Source organism: Arvicola amphibius, chromosome 3 (assembly GCF_903992535.2).
Source record: "Arvicola amphibius chromosome 3, mArvAmp1.2, whole genome shotgun sequence".
NCBI classification, from domain to species: domain Eukaryota; kingdom Metazoa; phylum Chordata; class Mammalia; order Rodentia; family Cricetidae; genus Arvicola; species Arvicola amphibius.
In genome coordinates, this window is record NC_052049.1 from 147,070,949 (window position 1) to 147,098,629 (window position 27,681).

At 41.9% G+C, this 27,681-nt stretch overlaps 1 protein-coding gene across 2 annotated transcripts in view; it reads left to right on the plus strand.

The window, feature by feature from the left end:
- Positions 1 to 27,681, plus strand: part of Cd109 (CD109 molecule) — a 101,633-nt gene that overhangs the window by 66,004 nt on the left and 7,948 nt on the right. For both annotated transcript variants that reach the window (XM_038322836.1, XM_038322837.1), the window contains 10 exons: positions 664 to 777; positions 4,502 to 4,720; positions 5,631 to 5,775; positions 6,899 to 7,075; positions 13,944 to 14,025; positions 16,120 to 16,348; positions 17,209 to 17,374; positions 22,361 to 22,548; positions 22,939 to 23,094; positions 24,079 to 24,144. In XM_038322836.1, coding sequence (XP_038178764.1) covers positions 664 to 777; positions 4,502 to 4,720; positions 5,631 to 5,775; positions 6,899 to 7,075; positions 13,944 to 14,025; positions 16,120 to 16,348; positions 17,209 to 17,374; positions 22,361 to 22,548; positions 22,939 to 23,094; positions 24,079 to 24,144 — 1,542 coding nt within the window. The remainder of the gene's footprint in view (positions 1 to 663; positions 778 to 4,501; positions 4,721 to 5,630; positions 5,776 to 6,898; positions 7,076 to 13,943; positions 14,026 to 16,119; positions 16,349 to 17,208; positions 17,375 to 22,360; positions 22,549 to 22,938; positions 23,095 to 24,078; positions 24,145 to 27,681) is intronic.

The following is a 27,681-nucleotide window of genomic DNA, read 5'->3' on the forward strand; positions in this document are numbered from 1 at the left end:
GAGGCCACTGGCCTAAAGTAACGAGGTTTAATTTCAGGTAGGGGAGGTGACTTGGCCTCAGGTCCTGGAGGTCTTGGTAACAGTTTCAGAGTTGGGGCAACAAGAGGGAAACATGTGTCTGTCCATGTAGACGTGAGAACAGTGAGCAGAGCGTTACTGAGTTGGCCACAATGAGATTTCTCCAAGTGAGTCTCAGGGACTGTTGGATGAAAGAGTAACTTTTGAGGCAACTTATGGAGTCAGTACAAACTTGACAACAGAGGGGCAACTGGTTTTGGTATCAGAGAGAATGGGATCTGGCTCTGGTACCTTCACTTGTAGTTAGTATGAGTTTGTAGCAGGTTCACAGATTTCCAAACACCACTTTTTTAATAAATAGAAATAGAACACCTTTATAGGGGTATAATACATGAAAAATTTATGAAGGACTTGGTTTCTACTGGGCCCTTAAAGTAGTACAGTGGTACTATTCTAAATCACAGTCAAGTCAGCTTGCCACTCTTTATTTGGTGTAAATTGTTAATTGGTATTGGTTGATAGGAAGTGGATGGATACCTCTAGGTGTTATAGGCTGTACAGGTTCTGGGGAGATTGTTCTTACTTGTATATAATGTGAAGTGTTTCTGTCTGAATCAATATATGTGTTCGTTGTGTTCTTTCTAGCTGCAAGTCTTTCAGCCATTTTTCATCTACTTGAATCTTCCCTACTCTGTTATCAGAGGTGAAGAATTTGCTTTGGAAGTAACCATATTCAATTATTTGAAAGATACCACTAAGGTAATTATTTACTCTTTGGGACAAAATAGAGGACTGAGGACCGATTGGTTGCATGCTACTTGAGCATCAGAGTTTCCAAGCAATCTTTTTTTTTTTAATCTTAAACTTTTTTTGGCTTATATATGTTTTTATTGGTTTTATCCTTATAACTTGGTAATTTACATTTTTAAGAAAAATTTAATTTTTTCTTTGAGAATTTCACACCCGTATATAAATACATTCTAGTCACATTCACTTCAATCTCTCTTATCCTCCTTCTTTTTCTCCCAATAGGTTTCTCTTCCAACTTCTAAATCTTTTTCCGTTGTTTTTGTGTTGTGGCCTACTTGCCTTTAATAAGAGCCGCCCACATGAGCATGTTCGCCAAAGTATAAACAGCTTTCTCTTGGCTACACCACTGAAGGCAACGACTCTCCCTTCACATTTACTAAAACTTTCAGTAGCTCCTCAAGAATGGGCTGCACCCTGTGAGTGCCTTTTCCAGCCATAACTGAGTGTTGTGGGCCAAGTCTGGTCATGAACCTTCATTGCTTTGACCGAGGCTGAGAAGAGCACTCGTGTATGGGTATAAACACAGAGTAGCCCTTAGAATCAGAAGGCAACTGGTTATAACGATAACTGTCATTCTACTAAATGTACCAATGGGCATATCTTGCCTGACAGATTGGTACTAATAGCATCCATGATCCGCATATGGGTAATTGTTTTAGTTAGGGTTTCTATTGCTGTGAAGAGACACCATGACCATTGCAACACTTGCAAAGGAAAACATTTAATTGGGGCTGGCTTACAGTTTCAGAGGTTTAGTCTATTATTGTTATGGCAGGAAACATGGCAGTGTGCAGGCAGACATGGTGCTGGAGAAGGAGCTGAGAGTTCTATATCTTGATCCACAGGCAGCAGAAAGAGATGGTGGGCCACACTGGGTGTAGCTTGAGAATATGAGTCCTCAAAACCAATCTCCACAGTGACACACTTCCTTCAACAAGGCCACACCTACTCCAACAAGGCCACACCTACTCCAACAAGGCCACACCTACTCCAACAAGGCCGCACCTACTCCAACAAGGCCGCACCTACTCCAACAAGGCCGCACCTACTCCAACAAGGCCATGTCTCCTAGTAGTGTCACTCCCTATAGGCCCACGGGGGCCATTTTCTTTCAAACCACCACAGTAATGCCACTGATATATTTTCTCCATACCTACATAGCATAGTTACCTACATAGCAGCTTTTGGCATTATGAGGGTTAACCAACAAGGAGGAAACTTCTGGTTCAATTGTAGCATGGTTTTCTTTGTAGTATAATTAAAGTGTGTGGTATCTTCAGCAATAGGGTCTCACCTCTGGTGGGCAACCAAGACAATGGCAAGAACCTGCATTTCTTCTGGGGTCCTTTGGGACCTCCCTGACCATCCACTCATAGGAAGGAATCACATACCTGACACTCTTCCAAGCATTTTATACTTTGCTGGGAGATTGAAAATATACATATGTTGTTAGTTATTAATGTCCGAGTATATCAGTAGGATGACTGAACATTCTTTTAGTTTTACTGTATAGATCCTCCCATCAGCCAGGGAACCTCCTTTGGGTCTTGGGGCTTGCCCTCTTCTCTCCTTACCTCCCTGCATCTCTTCCTGGTCTTCTTTATCTAGAATGTGTTTTCTCATTACCATTTTGTACCAGCTGCAGTTGGTAAGAATTTCTTCTCTCTGAGACAGACTGCAGCCAGGATTCCTTTCCTGAGAAACTTTACCCACTCTCTATGTTTTGTAGTAAGGAGACCGCTTGTTTCATTCCTGGCTGTTCAGCCCCAAAATAACCACACAGAAACTGTATTATTTAAATCACTGCTTGGCCAATTAGCTCTAGCTTCTTATTGGCTAACTCTTACATATGAATTTAGCCCATTTCTATTAATCTGTGTATCGCCATGTGGCTGTGTCTTACCCACTAAATTTCCCAGCATCTATCTCAGGCAGCTCAATGGCTTCTCTCTGACTCTGCCCTTCTTCCTCCCAGCATTCAGTCTAGCTTTTTCTGCCTATCTAAGTTCTGCCTTGCTATAGATCCAAAGCAGCTTCTTTATTCATTAATGGTAATCAGAGCACACAGAGGGGACTCCCACATCAATGTTTGTTGTCTCCATGGCTATTGGGTGTCATATGCTCTCAGGGGCTTATGTTGTGAGCCATGCTCCTGTGTCCCCATAGGCAGGCGGTTAGCTGGACAACGGAGCTTATGACTTCTCTACTGTTTGTGCTGCACTTCCCAAAGGTGCTGCATTAGCCTCATGGTTTAGTTTTCTGCCCTTGAGTTATTAGGCATGTGCTGCTAACTTTATTGTTTGAAATGCTACACTGTTTTTAAGTATGCACATCTACATAGTAAATCAAAATGTTTACTTATTATATTTAGGTATTGCGGATTGAGTAGGTACAAGTGAACCACTGAACTATTCTCTCATCTCCAGGTTTTTGTTTTCTAACTGTGCTTTTTCATGTGCTCAGAATGTAATATTATAATGAGCAGATTGAGAGAAGGCCCAATATCTAGTCAGTCGCTCATTAGCAGATAACTTAATAACATGATTAGAGTTTTTCTTATCTATTCTACAAGAATTATAATCACTATGTGAACAAATTGTTATGAGAAAATGAGAGAATAAATTGGAAAATACTTTGTAAAATGTAAGGCCCATGCTGGTTGTGGTGGGAACCACCTGGGAGGCAGAGTCAGGAGGATTGTTGCAGGTTTGAGGCTAGCCTGGCCTACATAATAAATTCCAGGTCAGCTAGGTTTACAGATTAAGACTCTAAACCTTCCCCCACCTCAGGGCATAGAGATGTACACTTTTAATCCCAGAACTTGGAGGCAGTGGCAGAGGCAGTTCAAAGCTAGCCTGATCTACAGTGAGTTCAAAGCTAGCCTGATCTACATAGCAAGTTTCAGGTCAGCTAGTATCAGCTAGTACTACACAATAAAACCCTGTCTCAAAAAACAAAACAAAACAACAAAAACCTCAAGCCTGGAAGAATACTGTTTAAGGAGAATAGAAAGTTTTGACATTTTAATAAAAGTTTGCAAATCAGATATGCTTTAGAACTGGCAGTGGGGTAGTGAAAGGCTTTGGAGATCTCTGAGTTCAAGTTTGGTCTACAGAGCAAGTTCCAGGACAAGGAGAGCAACATAGAGAAACCTTGCCTCAAAACAAACAAACAAACAAACAAACAAACAAATAAATGAAAAAAAGGACTTATGCGTTAACCATACTTTTCATTGAATGATTTTTGTAGAAACTCTCGGTAGGTAGAACAATATTTCAACCCATTTATCTCAGCTTTGCTAATAGGACCTGTGTTTCCCAACATGACACAGTTAAAACAAGAGGTGGTGAAACTAATATTCAGAATGGCCTTTTTGTGCTGTCCTGCCACTCAAGGGCTTGTGTAACAAGAGACGCGAGTTAGTGAAGGCCCTGGAAATGAAGCCAAAGAATGCTGTTCCCCAGATGTGTCTTGAGATAGAAGGGGAATGCGTATAATAAATCCAGTTTTCTCTGATTTCCTTTCTGCTTTTCCCTCTTCATGGCCTAACCTTGGTCTCATTTTTCTCCGGTTTTGAGTCTTATACTTGCAACAGCACTTAAAATAGCAATAGAAACACTACAAAGGAACATTTTTAATATAAAACTTTTTGACTTTATTTTTTCCCTCCCAGGTTATAGTGCTCATTGAGGAAAGTGACAGCTTTGATATTTTAATGTCCTCAAGTGACATGAATGATACCATGTACCAGCAGACAGCTGTGGTTCCCAGCGAGGATGGGGTCACTTTTTCTTTCCCTATCAAGCCAACGCAGTTGGGGGAAATTCCCATCACAGTGAAAGCCGCCTCACCCACTGCTTCAGATGCTATCACTCAAAAGGTTTTAGTAAAGGTAAATATTTGGGGTTTAGATGGATACACTGGAAATATAACATGGAATTGAAAAGCAGATGGGAGATGGTGTTTGTGTCAAATCAGTTGGTACCTAAAATGTCTTCTTCACAGTCTTGGTAATGCCTAGTTATTTTCTCATCTGTCAGGAAAAATATAACATGCATTTGGTGTCAAAATATTACCCATTTTCCTTTTTTTTTTTTTTTTTTTGAGACAGGGTTTCTCTGTAGCTTTGGAGCCTGTCCTGGAACTAGCTCTTGTAGACCAGGCTGGTCTTGAACTCACAGAGATCCACCTGCCTCTGCCTCCCGAGTGCAAGGATTAAAGGTGTGCACCACCAATGCCTGGCTCCATTTTTCCTTTTTAAATTTGAGTAGAAGCATGACGATTAGGACAGTCAAGTATTTTTAAATACCAACTGTATTGGGAGCCTGTTGGATCATGGTCAGGTTGATAATGTAAAGTGGGCATTTTGGAATTCCTCAAAATAGGTCTTGTAGACTATTGTTGTGAGAGGACATTTTGCATAAAAACATAGCTCAGCACAGTAGATGGCCACTCCTCTTCTGGGGTGGCATTATCTTGGGTTTGAATCTCTGGTTAACTGTGATTTCAGCTAAGGCATTTAGTGCCTCTGTTTAGATAACAACAGACACATCTACTCCCCAGTGTTTGCCACATTCTCTCCTCTCCCCTTGTCACTTCCACTTCCATGCCAGCTTTAGAAAATGCTTTCTCAGTTTAGCTAGAAAGCAAGTGCTTACCACATTTGAAATCAGGATCAAGAAATGGAAGGTAGGTATTTCCTTGTATAGCTGCATCCACAGCATAGATGTTTGTCTTCGTATCTGCCCACAGCTCTCAGTTAACGGATAAGCAGAGACGATGCTGTGTTCCTTTCCCTACAGGCTGAAGGCATAGAGAAGTCATATTCACAGTCTATCTTACTGGATCTGACCGACACCAAAGTGCAAACTACGCAGAACACTTTGAGTTTCTCGTTTCCTCCCAATACAGTCAACGGCAGTGAAAGAGTTCATATCACAGCAATTGGTAAGGGTACTGTGTGTCACTACACACTGGCTGATTTGCATGTGATAATCTATTCTAAATCTATTTTCAGATAGATTGCCTTACTTAGACCTCGTGGGAAGAGCTTGTGAAAGGTTTTGGCTGGCCTCAGCTGATAGACTTTAGACCAGTGCTTATCAACAGGCCCGTGGGGTCTTGCTTGACAAAAAGTTCTGGTTTCGTAAGTCTGCGGTGGGTCAGGGCTTGTGCCCTCTTCCCTCCTTCCTTCTTCCTTCTTCTCTCACTTAAACTTTCTTCCTTTTTCTCAAGATGAAACATGGGGTTTTGTGCATGCTAGACAAATCCCTTACTCCTGAACTATTTCACTGGCTCTTTGTTTTAGGAGATAAGGTCTAGTCCAGGCTGGCCTTGAAATCTCTATGTAACCCAGGCTGGCCTTGAAATCCAGATCCCTGCTGCTTCCCAGCTTCTTTGCTGGTAATCTAGGCATGCGTCCGCATGCCTGGCTGGACTCTCTGAATTCTGAGGTGATGGTGGTACTTCTGGGGTACACTCAGTAGCAAGGCTACAAGCACCATGGCTAGAGGACGCGTGTCCTGTAGCTCTGAGTTCCTGGATTCTGTGCTTCTTGGCTGCTGTCAAGGATCCTAATCTTACGTGAAATGTTTTAAAACGCAAATATCTGGTTTGTTTTTTCTAAACCTACTAAATTAGAATTTCTTAGTCTATGGTCAGGACAAGTATGGTTTGAAAACTTCCTGTAAGCAAGACATGAGAAATCTTGCTTAGAACAGTTTTCTGGGCAAGATTCTTTGCAGTAGGAACATTATATCTAGTTTTCTTAGCCTAAAATGCTTTTAAATTAAGCACAGCTTTTTCCAATGCACCCGTGTCTCCTTCAGAAGAACTAAATGTTAACTGCCATTTTGATATAAAGGAACACTTAGTTTGACCCTATTGTTTTCGAGGCAGAAGCGTCTTGACATCATGATCGTAAGTTCTACACCATTGCTCTTGCTTTGGTTGTGTCTTCTCTGCCCCACTTGCTTCGATGATAGACACCTGTCCTGAGCTGAGACTGCCTATGCCAGCAGGGAAGGGCTAGTGAGCGTTACCCATTGAACCGAATGTTTTGTGCTTTCAGGAGATATTCTGGGTCCTTCTATCAACGGTTTGGCCTCACTGATACAGATGCCTTACGGTTGTGGTGAACAGAACATGATAAATTTTGCTCCAAATATTTACGTTATGGATTATCTGACTAAACAGAAGCAGCTGACAGATAATTTAAAGGAAAAAGCCCTTTCATTCATGAGGGAAGGTAAGCATTAGATGTATACTTCTATTTGTTAAAAAAAGTTTGTGTTTTCTAGGTTAGGGTCTCCCTGGGCCATATTTCAGAATAGATTGGGGTTGTATCTCTGTATTGGTGGGACTAGATGGTATTGACGAGCTGAAGGTCAGACCATGGGAGGTTCTACTTGACTTCCTGAAACCAGCTGTTCTTTAACTGCTGCTAATGTAAGCTCTTTAAAAACCTGCAATGAATGAATGCTCATTTGTGGTCATTTGTTCACTAGTTTTTCTTGATACGGTCTTATGTAGCTCAGGTTAGCTTCAGGGTAGAACTTTGGGTATGGAGTGGACGCTTACATCTCTGAAAATGGTGGATGTGACTCTCTGCGCTGTGGGGACGGCTCAGCTGTGGGGACCACCTGCTCAGAGCAAAGTTAACACGGGTCGAGTGCTGCCTGTGTCAGGCAGTTATTTTCTTTTATCAATTTTGTCGATTCTTTGTGGGTTTCCCATCATGCATCCTGATCCCATCCTTCTCCCCGTCCCTTCATATCTACCTGCTGCCCTTGCAACCTCCCCCCAGAACAAAATAAAACTCAAAAGAACCCCCCCAAAACAAACAAAAAGAAATACAACCAAACTAACTGATATACAAAGAAAAAAGAAGTCTCATCTTGTAAGCTGATGTGTAGCCTAGTGAGTCACACAGTACACTCTTTAGTCCATATATCTTTACTGGGACGTGCTTACTCAGCACAATCTGGGAAAGTAAAATTCAATTTTTTGTGTGGTGTGTATGTGTGTGCTTGTGTGTGTTCTTTCTTTCTTTTCTTTTTTCTTTCTTGGTGAACAGGTTAAATGCAAAGAGAAGCCTACCACTAGCTATTTTGCCCATGTTTCCACAAATTACAAAGCTCAAGTAATGAGAATATTTTGATATGAACCTTTTTTTTAGCTTCTCTCATTGTACAGAAAACTGTTTATCCCCAACTAAACTCTGAGCAGTACTAGAGAGGGGGGCTAATCCTATTGAAAAGCCTTATGTTTCTTTCATCCTCACCACAACACAGGTGGTAGGTGTATTACTATTTTCATATCATAGATAAGGAAACTGAGTCACAGGGAAGGGAAATAAGCCTTGGAAACCCCAAGAGATGGGCTGCAGAGTCCATGCACCCACAGGATGTCTACAGACTTCCTGGATATTTATAGAGGAGCAATGGGATAGAAAGATGAGGACCTGGAGTTGGAGCAAGATACTTGAGTACACCAACATGTAGACTGTCTCATTGGGGGTTATGATAAAGCAGTAGGGGTGAACATGGGGTACGGTTGGGGGAGAGGAACTGTAAAGGTTAGAACCTGCAGAGTCAGACTGCCCCAATGCGAGCTGTGTCAATCCAGGTAGGACAGGGTGGGAGCCAAGGGTCACACAAGAAGGCAGTGTGTGGGAAGAAAAGGCAAGGGGCACCAGAGTTTGGGATCTAGCTGAGTGCAGCCCTATATTCTCATGTGAGGAGGAGATAGGGTATATTTTTCCTTCCATTAGAAACACACATGGTGATGACATTCTGACTGGCTGTCCAGCCCAGGAGCCGATAAGCCCCCCCCCCCAGGAAGTTCTGTGATTTAGCATTTGCTACTTTTTATGTAGAGATAATGATTCAAAAATGCTATTATTTTAGCTGGGAGGTGATGGCATACCTCTTTAATCCCAGCAGTTTGGAGACAGAAGCAGGTGGACCTCTGTGAGCTCAAGGCCAATCTGGTCTTCAGAGCAAGTTCTAGGACAGTCAGAGCTACCCAGAGAAATCCTGTCTCAAAAAAACCAAACCAAACCAAAAAAACCATTCTTTGAATGTATGTTTCTAGATCATTTATATTTTAAATATATACACATAGGAACTGTTATTTTTGAAAATTCTATTATAATTCGATTTAAGAAGTGGTATCAAGTGTTGTCTGCGGTAAACTGTGACATGTTGATCTTTACACCTTGGCTTAATAGTCATAGTAAGGAGATAAATAAAAACTGTAGGAGTCCATTACAACTTAACTCTGTACTTTTAGGAAACAAGATTTCAGTTTATACTGAGATTAGTTTGTCTGGTTTCAGCTAGAAAGGGAATACAGATTAGATGGGCATTTTATAATTTGATATGAATTCATTGTTATATTTTAATAAAGCAAAATAACTCATAAATGCCTCTAATTCCATATTTATGTATGATTTATGAACTAGATTTTGCTGATCAAATGTCTGAACTCTTAAACTTTTAATTAATTTTTATTATACACATATGAGAGTTTTATATGCATGTATGTCTTTGCATCACATGTGTGCCTGGTGCTTGCAGAGCCAGATGTCAGATCCCCTAGGGTTGGGATTACAGATAGTAGTAACCTATCAAATGGGGAGTCAAGCCTGGTTCCTCTGCAAGAACAGTAAGTGCTCTTAACTGTGAGACCATTGCTCCAGCCCTTTAAAATCTAATTTGAAGGGCTTGAACCACTTTAAAAACTATTCACCCCTTCGAGGTGACTTGGCTTGTTCCTGTGACACTTTGCTCACAGTTAGGACAGCTCAGGCTCCAGTCCTTGCTCTTTTTCAAAGACAACACTGGCCCCGCACTTCAATTCTGGCTGGGTTGTTGTCAAACCAGCTTTTCAATGCCAGTTAGGGATGTAGCTCTTTTTTATTTTTAATTTTTTTTTTTTTTTTTTTTTGCTTATCATTAATGAAGCCCTGGGTTTGATCCCCATCCTGGAAACACAAGGTTCCAAGTAGCCCCTCTGGGACTCTCTCCTGATGCTTCTTGCTGCTAGAAGTACTTGTCAACTAAAGGGAGAGAAAGCTTAGGTTCCCAAGTGCCAGCTAGTCCTCCAGTGCACAGCATTTTGACTTTTATGGGTGTCACTGGAGGAAAGGAATGTAGTGGTTAAGACACTAGCCATGGGCCCTATCTTGGATCTGCTTCCTCAGCCTCTCAGAGTCTCAGTTTCTCACCTATAAGATGAAATAATAAAAGTAATTACATGGTATTGAGAGACCAAGAATTAGACTCCCTGTTAAGCAGACAGATAGGGAGAGGGGCCAAGGCTAGGTAATAAAGGTGCTGGATTTCCAAGATGGCAGGCTTCTACCTCACCTTCCTGACTTGAGAGAAAAGCCTAGCAGCTTCAAACAAAGGCCTTGTAGGCTTTTGTCTCCCACCAGCAGAGCCTTCCATACCATACCTCCAGGCCAATCAGCCATGCTATCTGTCTTTAAATGATCAGCCCTAAATGAGGAGAGGAGGTTTTAAAACCGCAGCCTTCAGGGAGAGACTGGAGTTTCCGGCTTCCCAGTCCCTCCTCACAGAGGGTCCTTTTGTCTGTGTGCCTGCTGCAGGTGTGTGTTTCCTCGCCCCAAGAAAATCCTTCTTCAACTTTTGATTCTATCTGAGATCTCTCTGCTGCTTCCTGTTGTGCTTCAGATTTTCCCTGCCTCTTAATTCTTTAGCTGGCAGAGGAAAAGATCTCTATCAAGGCCCCTGTGTCTCACTCACCCCTTCATCAAGGTATGACCCCAGTGAGTGCTGAATGTGGATGAACCATCACCACCAACCGCTTGGACTTTTAAGTTCATCTTTCTAGTATGGCAGTCAGGACTCTGACTGCAGTCCCTCACCGCAGTGATTACCTGGAGACACTAACCATTCCTACCTAGCCTCGGCCGTCCTTACCAGCCAGGAACCAGTGGAACCAGTGTTTCTGGCTTGCCCCGCAGATTCCATCTGAACCAGAGGGGGAAATGTTTCCTGACATCATTCTTTTTTTTTTTTTTAAAGATTTATTTATTTATTTATTTATTTAAACAGTATCCTGTCTGTAGGCCAGAAGAGGGCACCAGATCTCATTACAGATGGTTGTGAGCCACCATGTGGTTGCTGGGAATTGAACTCAGGACCTCTGGAAGAGCAGTCAGTGCTCTTAACCTCTGAGCCATCTCTCCAGCCCCTCCTGGCATCATTCTTCATTGTGACATCAGCGTCTCACTTCACAGACTAGCTTTTAAGTCTTGTAAATATGTTTTTATCTTTTAAGGCATTAATGTAGTTTTGTGTGAATCATGGTCGTTTAAATGTCACTTGGGAACAGCACGTTGCCTTGTTTAAGTCCTGGTGGCCCAGGGGTCCTGTAACCAACAGCTGCATCTTTGTGTGCAATACATTTTGCTGTCAAGGAAAGAAAGAACTGTCAAACAAAACTCTTTCTGACAAGGACTAGAAATTCCGAACTTGTTTGTTAATTGAGGGGTTAAACTGCTTATTTCCCTCAGAAACTTAATTTTTTATTGTATTTTATTTATTTTTATTTTGTATATGTGGGTGTCTAGGTGTGTGTCTCTCTCTCTCTCTCTCTGTGTGTGTGTGTGTGTGTGTATCTGTGTGTGTAGAGTTCAGAGAATGACTTTTGGGAATTGGTTCCCATCTTCTGGATGTGGGTATTGGGAATTGAACTCACGTCCTCAGGATTGGCAGCAAGTGCCTCTATCTGTTGAATCTGCTCAAGGATCCTTGTCTTCAGATATTTAAATTAAAGACTCTTGCTGTTTGTTTTCCCATGTGACACTCAGACAGAGTCTAGTTGAAAACACATGTTTTCCTTTCTTATATCATTCTCTGCCTTCCTTTCGAACTGAGCCCTCAGCCTGGGAAAGTGCTATACTGCTGAGCTACACGCCAGCCCTGGGGTGTTCTTTTTTATTTGTTTCTGCAAACAGTACTTTCATCTTTAGCCTGATAAGTTGTAGCTACTTTACATCCATAATTAGCCCAAAGAAAACTCATGACCCGGAAAAGTTTGCATGTTATCCACCTCATTGTAAACAGCAGTTTATAGGTTGTTATCCCAACTTGTATATTTTAATTTTAAGAAATGTCTGATAATTCTGATTATATTATTATGTTCCAAACCAAAGAGCTATGTGTAAAACAGTGAACTTGAAAGTGATGCCCTTATTTCTTGGTAAACTTTTGGAGAAAGCCAAGCTTCTAGCTTGCTCATTTATCATGATGAAGAATCTCCAACTTTGGTATCTACAGTGGTATGCAGATTGTAATATTAACAATGAATACCATAGCCCTGTCCCCATAGCCCTGTCCCCATAGCCCTGTCCCCATGGCCCTGCCGTCATTATCTTTTTCTGCTAATAGAGTAGGAATTAGGCTTGATCTAAACAGTTGTTTTGGAGGACAAGCAGCCAAGGGTTCACTAAGCGTGCCTGGCTGGCTTAGAATGACAAAGGGAGTCTCAAAAGAGAACCAACGAGTTGAGAGTCAAACCAGCTCTTCTCCCAGGAATTTCTTCCTTTGTGTTTCCATGGGAACAGAGCTGGAGGTCTGGGACCTGCTTATTAATCCACTCTGCCACTGAAGATGCTGTGGCTCCTGTTTTCCTCCTCGGGACTGGCTGCACTGGGTGGGGAATAAGGCTGGTTTTTGACAACGATGGGGAGTGTTGGAGGGTGGCCACCCAAGTTAGTACTTGTAAGGGTCTTCTCAGCGTTCTTTGTCCCTAGTGAGCACAAAATGAAGAGTTGCTACTTAATTATACAACAGTAGTATTTCAGGTATAAACATGAAGTTACAGCCTGAACTTTTCTTCTTAAAATTAAGAGAAAGTGTCTTTAACGTTAAATGTGTATATATTCCTTTTGTTTTCAGCTTTACAATACCACTGTGAAACATACCGTTCTGTCTTATACCTTAATCCAGATGCTCAGATCAGGATTTGTAGTGGACAACCGAGGGAGAAAAGCCTGGGTCTTCATGGGAGAGGCAGACACGGGAGAGGCAGACACGGGAGAGGCAGACACGGGAGAGGCAGACACGGGAGAGGTAGACACGGGAGAGGCAGACACGGGAGAGGCAGACACGGGAGAGGTAGATACGGGAGAGGCAGTAGGCAAGTCACATGAGTTCTAACCCTGGACTTCGAAGTCTTTGCAATCATGAACCAACCTCCCTTTATTTGAAATCATTTATTTGGATGAAGCCTCTGCTTTTATTAAAACAGATACACGAGCCTTAACTACTCCCCAGTTTGCTTTATTTGAGTGTGTATATTTGTGTACGCACACTGTGTATATGGGTGCATGTTCACATGTGGAGTCCAGAGGCTGACATCAGGTGTCCCCAATCATTTCTCCACTTTTTTTCTTTGAGACTAGTTCTCTCACTGAAGCTGAAGTTCATTGACTGACCAACAAATTCCAGGTATTCCCTGTGTCTGCTCCCCAGTTCTGGGGTTACAAGTGCATGGCTCTGTGCCCAGCTTTTGGGGTAGGTGACTGGGATCTGAACTCAGGTCTTCATGCTTGCCTGGTGAGCATTCTATGGCTGAGTAGTCTCCACAGCAATCCTAATTTACTTATATAGTAACACTTCATCACAACCACTGTGTGTGTGTGCACGCACACGTGTGTGTGTGTGTGTGTGTGTGTGCGCGCACACACACACTCGTATAAATATGAAGTGTGGAATTGGCGTGGAAGCAGATAGTTGGTTTCATCATTTCCCTCAGGGGTTCATGACCAAGTCATTTAAGGGACTCTGCCTTCGATCGTTATTTCCCCTCTCTCTCGCCAGCCTAAGGGACAGAAATCACCTGTTCTTTCTGTTTGGCCCTAAGCTTTAATTCTGACACTGTTGAGAGCAGTTTAGATAGTCAAGCAGAGAAAGCCTTTTGGGGAACACTAGAAGTGGAGAAAGCTCGACCTTGACTTTGCTTGCTTTCGGGTGACTAGAAGGGTGTTTGATATTACTCCTCATCCCCCACCCCCCGACGGTGGCCCCAAACGAGAAGCCATAGCAAGTGGATTGATTATACATGGATTTTTGTGTCTTCAGGTTATCAAAGGGAACTTCTCTATCAGAGGGAAGATGGCTCCTTCAGTGCTTTTGGGGATAGCGACCCCTCTGGGAGTACTTGGTAAGTGACTTTTTTTTTTAATTAAACAAATCTGTATCATGGAACATGTGTATACTAGGTCACAGTGGCCATGGACATTCCTGTCTGTGTGGACACTGCAGCTGCTTGTTACAGAACCTGCCTTTAAAAGAGGTTTCTTAAAAAAACAAAAAACTGATTCTAAAGCATTTGCAAGTCAAGTGCGTTCTATTCAGAAAAACAAAACAAACCCCCATAGCTCCTTCCTTCCTTTCTTTCTTTCTTTCTTTCTTTCTTTCTTTCTTTCTTTCTTTCTTTCTTCCTTCCTTCCTTCCTTCCTTCCTTCCTTCCTTCCTTCCTTTCTTCCTTCTTTCCTTCCTCTTTTTTTTTTTTTTGAGGGAAAAGCAGAGCCAAAAACCTTTAAGATGATGGTACAGATAAGAAAAAAACCCGCTGTGTGACGTTGGCCTTACCGTATTCAATTTATTAGTACAGGCTTTGTTAAAAACAGTCGTGGTTTTATTTTTAAGATCATATTTCTGGAAAAGGAAACAATGATGGGATTAAGTAATGAGTAGCTCAAATTTCCTCCTGCATGGAATGCTTGTGGTTGGTTTGGGATGTTCACCTGACTCCTCGGTCCGCCTACAGTGGGAGAGACCTGGATGCTACTGCGCATGCCCACCACGCTAAGCTGTGACGGGACAGATCACTTTGTCCCAGAGTCAGGGTGTCCGTCTGTACACACAGGTCTCTTTACTGTGCCACTTGGTGTTGTTCGCACATTACTATGTTCTTCTTGATGGGCTTGTGATTCCAGCCCTTGGGATATGTGGGTGTGAGGAATGAGGCCAGCAGGGGCTACAGACTGAGAGCCCGTCTCACCTCTGTCCCCTTCCCCACAAATACAGTGTTTTGTGTCATGATTCTGTACAGTCACCTACTACAATAAATACTAGACATTTTTGTCATGAGGGGTCTCTATTGTATAATCTTCCTTTCTGCCTTCCACTTTAAAAAAAACCTACCTACCAACCTTCCTACCTTTCTTTCTCCTCATATGTATTTCCTTTCAAATGTGTGTGTGTGTGTGTATGTGTGCATATCTATATCTATATATCTTCTTTTCCCTTTCACACTTCTTTCTTCTACTCTATTCTTTTAAAATTTCTTTTCTTCCTCTTTTTAGACATCATTTCTAGGTTGGTGGTGATGGTACTTAGTACCGTTCCTATCATGCAAACATGAGAACTGAGTTTGGATTCTAGAACCCATGTAAAAAGCCGAGGATGGGTGACATGTGCCTGTTACCCCTGGTTTGGGGTGGAAGGGATTAGGATTGGTGTGTGTGGAGATGGCTCCTTGGCCACCCAGTTTGGCATAACTGGTAAACTTCACTTTCAGTGAGATACCCTGTCTCAAAAATAAAGGTAAGAGTGAATGAGGAAAGACTTTTAGTGTTGCCTTTGGGCTGCTAACACAGGCACACACAGGCACACCTCCCTACTCACACAGGTTCCAGCACACACACACACAGACACACACAGACACACATAGACACACACAGACACACACACACACTATTCCTAGGTGTTGGTGGCAGGTGGTAGTTAGACACACATGGGTCAGACCGATTTGACCCTTAGGCTACCATCCTATAATACTGACCCTCCATTGCTCTCACTTAAAGCGTGAAGTCTGCTTGTGAACTCCACAAATTTTATCGACAGCTTTGGGCTACACATGCGTGAGGGTTTTTGTGGTGCTTGCCTAGTGCAGTCAGAAGTGTATTGTTGGGCAATTAAACTGTCATGAAAGGATGGATTCTCAACCCGTAAAATGCTGGGACAAAATCATTTCTAAATAACAATTAGGTGATTTCTAAATTTGTTTCCAAATGAGATGTTTTGTGACTTGATCTGAAATTCCTGAGCCGCGTTCAGATGAGAACCGGGTTCACCTGTCCCACCTGCTAGGACAGGTTGTTCAGGTTGTCTCTTTGCAGTCTTCTGGTTTTTCCTTTGAGATGCTACATCTGGTGAATTTTCTGGAGGGATGGTGTTTTTGTTTTGCATGCTCAGCGCGAGAGGTCAGGACTTAAATGTATTTTCTGTGTTTTCCCCTCCTTTCTCCAAGGCTGTCAGCATTTGTTTTAAAATGTTTCACGGAAGCTGATTCCTACATAGATATTGATCAGAATGTGTTACAAAGAACATATAATTGGCTCAAAGAGCATCAGAAATCCAATGGTGAATTTTGGGAGCCAGGAAGAGTGATCCACAGTGAACTTCAAGGAGGCAACAAAAGCCCAGTGACACTTACAGCCTATATTGTGACTTCTCTCCTGGGCTACAGAAGATACCAGGTATGCAATCTTCCACAAATCCCAGGAGCGTGGATGCTCCTGGGTCAAATATGTGTCTTGGAATGGAAAGTACTTTGTAATTTTACATTGCATTTGAAATCTGCATTCGCATAGCCCTGTGCTTTGTATTTGGGGCCACATTCTAAAGTCTGGAGAAAAATAATAACCAAAGCTTTTAGAGTAGCTTAGGAGAATCTACAGGGTTCTTAAATATATGTGTTGTGCTTGCTATTGGTAATAGAAGTCAGTAATACTTATATTTCATTGTAAGGAGAAAGCTTGTACTTTAGAATTTGGGAATGTGTCCTAGCAAGCTGAGGGGAAGGATTTTTTTTTGTTTTGTTTTCTTTTACAGTGCTAAGAATTGAGCTCAGGGTGTTGCTTATAGGAGGCATGGTCTCAGTAATTTTGAATGATTTTTTTCTTTGTTTAGATCTTTTAGCTTTTATGGAGTGATAATGAAGCTCTGACTACTTTCCTAGCTCAGTACAAGGTCAGTGGAAGGCAAACTTTTCTCTGAGCTTAGAGATTCAATTCTAGTAATAAGTACGAGATGCGTATTTCTGAAGCTATATTTTTGTCTGCTCTTTGGGCTTATAGTACTCAGCAGGATAAAAAGTTTGTAGATTTTTTTAAATCCCCTTTAAAGAATAGTGTCTACTTAACTATAGCAAACGAACAGAACTATTACATTCAGAATATATGGCAGGTGCTTAAATGTCAATGAGCATTGTTGATTCCTATTGCCTACAATGAGGTCAAATGCTTACCAGGCCTGGAATTATTATTTGAGTGAATGTTTAAGTGTACTTTTTATTTGCATATGAGGAGTAGTAATATATGTGTATTATTCTTCCAAGCCTGGTGTCGATGTACAAGCCTCTATCAAGTTTTTGGAGTCTGAATTGAACAGAGGAATTTCTGACAATTTCACTTTAGCTCTTGTAACCTATGCCTTGTCTTCAGTGGGGAGTCCGAAAGCGGAAGATGCTTTGTACCTGCTGACTCAGCAAGCCGAGAAGGAAGGTAATGTCTGGGACGGAGTCCGAGAAGAATGTCGGGCTTCATGGAATAGATGTGAAAAAAGTGTGTGCTAATGATGACATTGATAACATCTGTGCCATTAGAATGAGATGAAACAAACACAAGGCAGGGCCATACAGCACGGGGTCTGTGTGTTTTATTGTGTCTCACCTCTCCAGGAGTTGTTTATAGAACTTTAGACATTGGACTTGGACATCTTTTTTAAATCAGTCTGTCTGTCTATCAATTTTGTATGGGTATTTTGCCTGCATATATGTCTGCACACTGTGTGCTTGCAGTACCCACAGAGTCCAGAAGAGGGCAGTGTATTCCCTGGAACTGGAGTTAAGCTGATTACTAGTTGCGAGAAACCAGGCATCTTCCTTTTCTTTTTATTTATTTTTTTTTATTTATTTTGCATACCAACCACAGTTTGCCCTCCCTCCTCTCTTCCTGTTTCCTTCCCCACCTCCTGTCTAACCCCCCTCCCACCCATTTACTCCTCCTCCATTCACAGAGGGGCAGGTCTCCCATGGGAGTCAACAAAGCAAAGCATATCAAGTTGAGGCGGGACCAGGTTCCTCTCCCTGCATCAAGGCTGGGTGAGGCATCCCAGCATGGGGAATAGGTTTCAGAAATCCAGCTCATGCACCAGGGATAGATCCTGGTCCCACTGCCTGGGGTCCCACAAACAGACCAAGCTACACAACTGTCACCCCCATGTGAAGGGTCTAGGTAGGTCCTTTCCAGGCTCCCTAGATGTTGGCCCAGTGTCTCTGAGCTCCCAATAGCCCAGATCAGCTGTCTCTGTGGGTTTCCCCAGCATGATCTTGACCCTCTTTGTTCATACCTCCTCCCTCTCTTCAGGTAGACTCCTGGAGCTCAGCCCAGTGCTTGGCTGTAGATCTCTCCATCTGCTTCCATCAGTTGCTGGATGAAGGCTCTCTCGTGACAGTTAGGGTAGTCGCCGATTCGATTAGAGGAGAAGGCCAGTTCAGGTGCCCTCTCCACTATTGCTAGGAGTCTTAGCTGGGGACATCTTTGTGGATTCCTGGGAGTTTCTCTAGCACCAGGTGTCTCCCTAACCCCCACATGGTCCCCTCGGTGTCTCCCTAACCCCACATGGCCCCCTCTATGAAAATACTTATTCTCATTACTCTCCCTTTCCATCCCACCTCCAATTCAACCAACCGGATTCCTCACGTTCCTGTATTCCCATTCCCTCCCCTCCCCGTGACCCTCCCCCCCCCCCCCCGCCCCCCGCCTGCAGTTTACCCAGGAGATCTCATCTATTTCCCCTTCCCAGGGAAATCCATGCATCCCTTTTAGGGTCCTTCTTGCTATCGAGCTTCTCTGGGGTTGTGGATGGTAGCCTGGTTATCCTTTGCTTTACATTTAATATCCATATCATGTTTGTCTTTCTGGGTTTGGGTTACTTAACTCAGGATGTTATTTTTCCTAGTTCCATCCATTTTCCTGCAAATTTCATGACATTGTTTTTTACTCCCGAGTAATGCTCCACTGTGTAAATGTACCACATTTTTTTTTATCCATTCTTTGGTTGAGGGGCGTCTAGGTTGTTTCCAGGTTCTGGCTATTATGAATATTGCTGCTGTGAACATAGTTGAGCAAGTGTCCTTGTGTTATGATTGAGCATCCTTTGGGTATAGGCCCAAGACTGGTATAGCTGGGCCTTGAGGTAGATTGATTCCCAATTTTCTGAGAAACCGCCATACTGATTTCCAAAGCGGCTGTACAAGTTTGCACTCCCACCAGCAGTGGAGGTGTGTTCCCTTTACCCCTCCCCCCCATTCTCTCTAGCATAGGCTGTCATTAGGGGTTTTTGGTCTTAGCCATTCTGACAGGTGTGATGGTATCTCAGATTTGCATTTCCTTGGTAACTAAGGATGTTGAACAATTCTTTAAGTGTCTCTTGGCCATTTGGGATTCTTCTGTTGAGAATTCTGTTTAAATCTGTACACCATTTCTTAATTTGATTATTTGGTATTTTGATGTCTAGTTTCTTGAGTTCTTTATATATTTTGGAGATCAGTCCTCTGTTAGATGTGGGGGTTGGTAAGATATTTTCACATTCAGTAGGCTGCCATTTTGTATTATTGACAGTGTCTTTTGCCTTACAGAAGCTTCTCAGTTTAAGGAGTCCCATTTATTAATTGTAAATCTCAGTGTTTGTGCTACTGGTGTTATATTCAGGAAGCTGTCTCCTGTGACAATGCATTCCAGGCTACTTAGCCTACTTTCTTTTCTATCAGGTCCAGTGTAACTGGATTTATGTTGAGGTCTTTGATCCATTTGAGCTTGAGTTTTGTGCAGGGTGATAGATATGGATCTATTTGCATTCTTCTACATGTGAGCATCCAGTTATGCCAGCACCATTTATTGAAGATGTTTTCTTTTTCTATTGTATAATTTTGGCTTCTTTGTAAAAAATCAGGTGTTCATTGATGTGTGGATTTATGTCAGGGTTTTTGATTTGATTCCATTGATCCACCTGTCTGTTTTTATGCCAATACCATGCTGCTGTTTTTTTTTTTTTATTACTATGACTCTATAGCAGAACTTGAGGTCAGGAATGTTGATACCTCCAGAAGTTCCTTTAAGTATACAGGATTGTTTTAGCTATCCTAGGTTTTTTTTCCATATGGTTGAGTATTGTTCTTTCAAGGTCTATGAAGAGTTGTGTTAGGATTTTGATGGGGATTTCATTTAATCTATAGATAGCTTTTGGTAAGATTACCACTTTTACTATGCTAAGCCTACTGATCCACGAGCATGGGAGACCTTTCCATCTTTTGATGTTGTCTCCAATCTCTTTTTTCAAAGACTTGAAGTTCTTGTCACACAGGTCTTTCACTTGCTTGGTTAGAATTACCCTAAGATATATTATTTGTAAAAGGACTTGTTTCTCTGATTTTATTCACAGCCCATTTATTATTTGTGTATAGGAGGGCTACTGATTCTTTTCGAGTTAATCTTGTATCCAACCATATTACTAAAGATGTTTATTTAGTAGTTTGATGTGGGATTCCCCTCTGTATGCTGTGAATACCATTGGTTAATGATTAAGCTGCTTTGGCCTACAGCAGGGCAGAATTGAGTAAGGCAGGTATTCTAAGCAGATAGAGGAGGAAAGAAGGTGGAGTCAGGGAGACATCATGTAGTCACAGGAGGAGAAAGATGCCCATGCACTGGTACCGTGGTAAAATATAAAATAATAGAAATGGGTTATTTTAAGATGTAAAAGCTAGCTAGAAATATGCTTAAGCTATTGGTCAAACAGTATTGCAATTAATATGTTTCTGTTTGATTATTTTGGGTCTGGGTGGCCGGGAAGTGAGTGAGAAATGTCTGCCAACAGGAGTTCCCTCATAGAATTTTTGGGGTCACTTATGTATACTATAATATCATTTGCAAACAGGAAAAGTTTGACTTCTTCCTTCCCAGTTTGTATCCCCTTGTTGTCTTATTCCTCTAGCTAGCACTTTGAGTTCTATATTGAATAGATATGGAGAGAGTGGATAGCCTTGTCTTGTTCCTGATTTTAGTGAGATTGCTTTGAGTTTCTCTTGATTTAATTTGATGTTGGCTGTTGGCTGTATTGCTTTTATTATGTTTAAGTATGTTTCTTGTATCCCTGATCTCTCCAGAACCTTTACATGAAGGGGTGTTGGATTTTGTCAAAGACTTTTTCAGCATCTAATGAGATGACCATGTGTTTTTTTTCCAGTTTGTTTATATGGTAGATTACATTGACAGATTTTCGTATATTGAGCCATCTCTGCATCTCTGGGATGAAACCTACTCGATCACCAGGCATCTTCTTTTAGAGAGGGTCTCCCATGAATTTCCCTTTGAGTTGGTTACTCTTTGAGTTTCTGAAGTTATTTATCAAAAAGTCCCTATAAAGTAGTCAGAGGTCGAAGTGCGTCTTAGGTTGAGTTTCTGTATGTAAGTCACTTTAGATTCAAAGTTGTGTGTATTCACAAAGGATAACATGGGGCTGGAGAGATGCTGGGCAGTTAAGAGCACTTGCTGCTCTGTCATGAGGACTGAAGTTTCTATCTTTAGCACCCCAGCTGGGCAGCTCGCGAAGGCCCATAACCCCAACTCAAGGGATCCAGTGCCTTTCTGGCCTCTATTAGCACACACAAACACATGATCGTGCACACGCGCACACACACGTACGCACACCACAGTAATAATTCTCAAAAAATGGTTGTAGAAACATTAATGTTAGTAATTCAGATTCACTCCTTATTCCAGGGTTGAGGAGTGAACGACTGTTGTTGTACAGAGGATGAAGTGGGACCTGGCATTTGTTCTGTGTTAGATCACAATCCCTCTTCCACATTCCACCGTGATGGGATCACTTCAGTCTTTGTAGGTGGGAGAAAGCAGAGGGCCACCACCCAGTGGGCTAGAACAGGATTATCGCAGGAAGGTTGTTGGCCTGGCTGGGGTCGCTCAGTTTTTCTTGGGACTGGGATTTTGAATTTATACCCTAAACTTTGAGAAGAGAGAAAAAGGGAGAGGTTTAGCAGAACAGAATTTTTCCCCAAGTGCCCTAAACTATTTGGGGGAGGAAAATTATACATACATACACACACACACACACACACACACACACACACACACACACATATATACACTCATATATATATCCTTTTTATTTATAACTGTTTAGTCTTGTACCAAGCATATGGTATTTCCCTTGGGAAAATATTTTAAAGCAGTCTCCAATACAGTCAACAAGGAAAGGATGGACATTTATACATTGTAATAGTTTAAAATGCAACATATAATGCATGCTTATATATGCTTGTGTATACACATACTTGCATATATATTATATGTATCTATAAAACCTGCTTTTTTGCTTGTCAGATAGACTGGACTGGTACAGAAATATTTAATGGTCTAAGACGGAAGCTTTTGGTAGTTGCCCACTCTGTTCTATTTTCCTCTCAGGAGACACACAGTTCTGGGTGTCATCAGCACCTGCGCTTTCGGAGTCCTGGCAGCCGCGCTCCCTGGATATTGAAGTTGCGGCCTATGCACTGCTCTCCTACCTGCAGCACCATGTTTCTGAGGGCATCCCCGTCATGAGGTGGCTCAGCAGGCAGAGGAATAGCCTCGGAGGCTTTGTATCCACTCAGGTGAGAGATGAGAGTATTTTTAAAACATCAGTGAAGAACATAGCTGTTTCTTTTCATAAAGTCATATGATTACAAGTTCAGTAAGTTAAATGAAAGGTTTAAGATGGTAATTTTAATGATTTTCTCATTTGAGCTTCATATCTGGTATGCTAATCGAATACACCAGTTCCACGTCTGTATCAGCTGTTCTGTGTCTGTGGTAACTGGCTTGAGCCCATTGCTCAGGTCAGTCTGTTGAGCCTCTCACGTGCTTCCAGCAAGAGAGCCACAGAGGACCCAGGAAGCAGTTTTCTCGCAAGGCTGGGGGTTCTCAAATACTGCCGAATGTTTTCTTTAGAGAGCTTGCTGGATATTTCTAAAAATGTACAATCATTTTTCTTCTCTCAACAGGATACTGTTGTGGCCCTGAAGGCCCTCTCTGAGTTTTCAGCCCTAATGCACACAGAAAATACAGATATCCAAGTGGCTGTCACAGGGCCCAGCGCACCGAGACCTGTACACTTTCGGATTGACACACAGAACCGCTTTCTCCTTCACACTGCAGAGGTGTAGATGGGGTGGTCATTTAAAACCCTGTGTAGATGGCTCTTTATTATGGAATAGTACTTTAATTTTTGTCTTCTGACTTCAGCAAAGAATTGTTTTCAGAGCCCCATAGAGACATGAGATAGATGACTTGTCTTGTTTTGGTTCCAGGTTCTATTTTTTGAACTCAGGAAGGATGGAAGGGATGGGAACTTGGGAAGAAAGATGGGCAGAAATGAAGAAAATATGGGCACGATCACACTGGGAAGGAGTGACACTCACTGAGTCCCAGCTTTGCATAGTCCCCATGGTAGGTTAGAGTAGGCATGCTCCTGCGTTTGTTCTTCAGGCCACGTGTACCACCATTTGACAATGAGAAAGCTGGCCGAGGGACCGTGTTGACAGTAGTAGAGCTGGTCTCAGAATTCTTCTGCCTCCTGGGTGCTGGGATTACAGGCATGTGCTACCACACCTGACTCAAATTCTCACTTCAAAATGCAATAAAGATTATTCTAAGAGCTAAGTGAAGGAGAGGGGCAATGGCACAGGACAAAAGGCTATAGTTGGACACAGGGAGTACGTATCGTTGTGTTCATGGTCAGCCCCGATGAAGGGAGGGCAGGCAAGACCTGCTTCAACCCCAACAGGAGGACAGTCTGGTCAGCAGCACCCATGTACCTTCCCAAAGGTTTGAGGTGAGAGACCTTGGAGAGCTTGGAGAGTATACTTCACGCAGGTCAACTGGTTGAGCCTTTGATATTTAGGACCAGGCAGAGCAGCCAGCATTCTCCAGGATTGCCTCTGCTTCTAGCGTGGGACATAGCATTAAACTTGCATGCTCCTGGGTAGGAGATGTCTATGGAAACTTCATCTCTCTCTCTCTCTCTCTCTCTCTCTCTCTCTCTCTCTCTCTCTCTCTCTCTCTCTCTCTCTCTCTGTCTCTCTCTCTCTCTCTCTCTCTCTCTCTCTCTCTCTCTCTCTCTCATTTTTCTCACTTTTCTTTAGCTTGCTGTGCTGGAGCCCACTGAAGTTAATGTTTCTGCTCATGGTTTGGGATTCGCTATTTGCCAGGTATGTATATATGATTGCCTATTTTTGCAGTTAAATGTGACTTTCAGTAACAATTCTTTACTAAAACGTTAACTTAGATAGCTTGTGTAAAATTCTAATTGAGGGCTGGCAAGATGGCTCATTCAATAAAGGTGCTTACTGTCAAGCTTCCTTTTGATCCTTGGGACCCACATGGCGGGAGGAGTCATGACACAAATGCCATGCCTAACATTTTGTTTATTCACAATAAATAAGTAAAAATATAATAAAAATGAATAGAATTCTTAATAATTTGCTTCTGTGACTTAGGCAAGATACATTTTTCTTTAATAAGTATTGGAGATGTTACCAACTAGTGAGTAGACAAGACTTATTTGTGTTGACAATCTGCTTGAAAAACATCTCTTGGAGATTACTTGCTTTTTGAAGGTAGTGCTGAGATCTTCCAGTGAGATTTATGTGAACATTTGGGAAACCTTTTTCCCCTTTTGAGGCACAGTCTTGCTATGCAGACACAGTTAATAATATATTTAAATTATAGTCCAGGCTGGTCTCAGATTTGTGATCCTCCTGCCTCAGTCTCCCACGTGCTGGGATTTCAGCATGTGCCATCTTGCCTGGTTTCTACATTTTTGTCATATTTGAAAACACAGTTCAGAAATTATGATGTTAATGGGCTAGAGAGATGGTTTAGTGTTTAAGGGCAAATTCTGCTTTTCCAAAGGACCCGTGTAAGGTGCTCACAACTGCCTATACCTCCATCTCTAGAAGAACCCTGCACTTCTAACCTCTGTGTGTGTGTTCACACACACATGCAAACACACATGCACGCATACATCATTAAAATTTAATATGGAACTAAAAAGTTATAATGTTGATAGTTGATAGAATTTGTTGTGTTTAACTGATACAAATGTACTTTACTTATAAATTCTTAATATTCATCTAAGAATATGAAGGTTAGTATGGCTTTGTAAGTTGATAGACAGTGTGTTTCCTTATGGTAAAACCTCATAAAATAACAAATAAAGAAATTCAAGCGTTATTATGTTTGGAGCCATGATATAGGTCGAAAATGCCAATAAATCTGCTTTTGAAGGCATAATAAGTGCTGGAATTACAAAGGAGACAGTATGAAAAGTACTGACTGCAGTAATTACCCTAAAACCATAGCATGGGGCAATAATACTAATGGAAACCCAAGAGAATAAATGATAAGGCCAAAAATGATAATGACTTGGGTGGAAACAAACCAAACAGCCACTTAGAAGCTAATAAAATGCCTACTAGAGAGAAAAGTATTTTTAAAAACTCCTACTAAATATATTAAATAGTTTTGAGTATGGCATTTTCATAAGTACGTATAACCTCTTTTGATCATATTCATGTCCTTAGTTATGGCACACTTATCCTGCCCATTGTCTCTCCCAGTTTTCTCTCTTTTTAAAAATAGTTCAAGAAGTTACTTTTAAAAAAATACTGGTATGGTTACTTCCGTTGAGAGGGCAGTATCTTCTTTGCTTTCTACTGCTGTGAAAAACAATGGTCCAAAGTGACTGGGATGGCGGGGTTCATTTGCTTACTCATTCCAGTTACAGACCATCACCCAGGAAAGTCAGGGAAGGACCGGGGAGGCAGGAACCAAAGCTGAGGCCATGGAGGACTTCGGCGCACCGGCTTTCTCCTTGTCTTGCTCGGCTTGTTTTCTTATACAGCCCAGGGCCACTTGCTCAGGGTTCCTTGACCCTCTCAGATCAAACATTAATCAAAATATGCCTGTCCCTCAGACATGGCCACAGGTCAATCAAATGGAGGTAATTTCTCAACTGAAATTTCCTCTTTCTGGATGTCTGCATTTGTGTCAAGCCGAAGAAAGCTAACTAGCACAGCTGCACATACCACGCAATAGAAAAGACACACCGTATCAAACAGATATAATTTGGAAACTGCCAAATAATTCCTAAGATTTTTGGAAGGAAAAATCTATTTATTTATTTTTGGCTTGTGTGTGTGTGTGTTGGTGCACATGTACCATTGTGCATGTGTGGAGGTCTGCTTTCTCCCTGCACTGTGGGTTCTGAAGGAAGAACTAAGATGCTCAGGCTTGCGCAGTAAGCACGCTAATTGGCTGACCCAGCTCTCTGGTCCTCTAAGATCATTTTGCATGATACAGACATCATGCAAGACACAGAAAGCCTCTTTAAAAAACACCAAGGAAGAATAAGTATAGTGAAATGGAATGTTTTTCTGTGAGAAGGAAAGAAAAACAGGATAATTTTTGTGGATCTTTATTGAAGACCATAGGAAACTCTTAGTCCCAAAACTGCCGTTCAGTGTAAAAAGTCAATCCAGAAGTCCTGGGAACTCAGTATTCTTTAATCATCACATTTGTTGGAATTACAGCATTGTTGGAAGCTGTTCTTGATCAATGACACGTAGACAAATCATTGAATTAAATGACTGTTGCTTGAGGTTTGAAGGGCAGTGGCAAACGCAGACCTTCTGGTCAGAATGTTCGCTAACCAGTGTCTGTATCAAAATTCAGAAGACAAGAGAGAGGGACTGATAGCCTATTCTCATGAAAGAGGGAAAATATAAAAATATTAATCGTGTAGAAATGAGAATTGAGATAGTCTTTGTTAATATTTTTATCAGTGCCCTGGAAAGAGAGTGCTCAGGTTTGCAGTAGATGTTTACTTACTTGAGTTCTACAACTCTAAGCTATGATGAATGAGTTCTTTTGAAGTTCTGTGAGTGGCTACCTGAGCTTTCCCGCCAGCCATCCACAACCTCCAGTACTTAGAGACAGATGTTAATCATTGCCATAGTGACGAGCTTAGTCATCTTGCTTGATGACACTGGTCCCTAAAGGGACGGTTGCATGCCATGGAAAGGCTGCAGGTAACACACAGCTTTTAGAGGTCAGAAAGCTGCTCCAGGAGTCGTCCTAGTTATATTATACTCGGTATTAATTGTTATAGTTTTAAAAAGAGTTGGAAAATGTCCGGAGTGCCTCAACCAGAAAGATGATGCAAATTTCTGTTGTGGCAAAAAAAGGACTAGAGCTCTTAGGTTTGAGGAGAGAAGGCTTAGCACGAGATAATTTGAAGTGTATAAAGCTGAGAAGGGTTCTAGATGTTTGCTTTTATGCCTATGTTTCAAGTAGAATTAAAGGGAAATTTAGCATTACATAGTAATATTAAAATTTATGAACTTGGTTCCAAAATAAGTGGGTGCATTAAATATTTAAAAGTTCTGTTCTGTTTAGGATGAGGCAAGCTAGGAAAATGTGAGTGCATTGCTAAAGTTTCGGAGTTAGCGTGGCTTTGAGACGGACACTGCTCCAGTGTTCCCTCGGCACCTTTCACATCAGAGACAGGCACAGCAGATGTGCTGACGACGACTCAGTGGACTGACGTCTGCCACTTGTTTTATCGTCTTTGAAAAATGTTTTATGATGAGAAGGAATCCTTGGCAGTCTCACAGGTGGTGTTTTAGTTTGATTTGTCTTCCTGGGAGTTTCCAAGGTTCCATTTGGGAAACAAAACTTAGAAATTA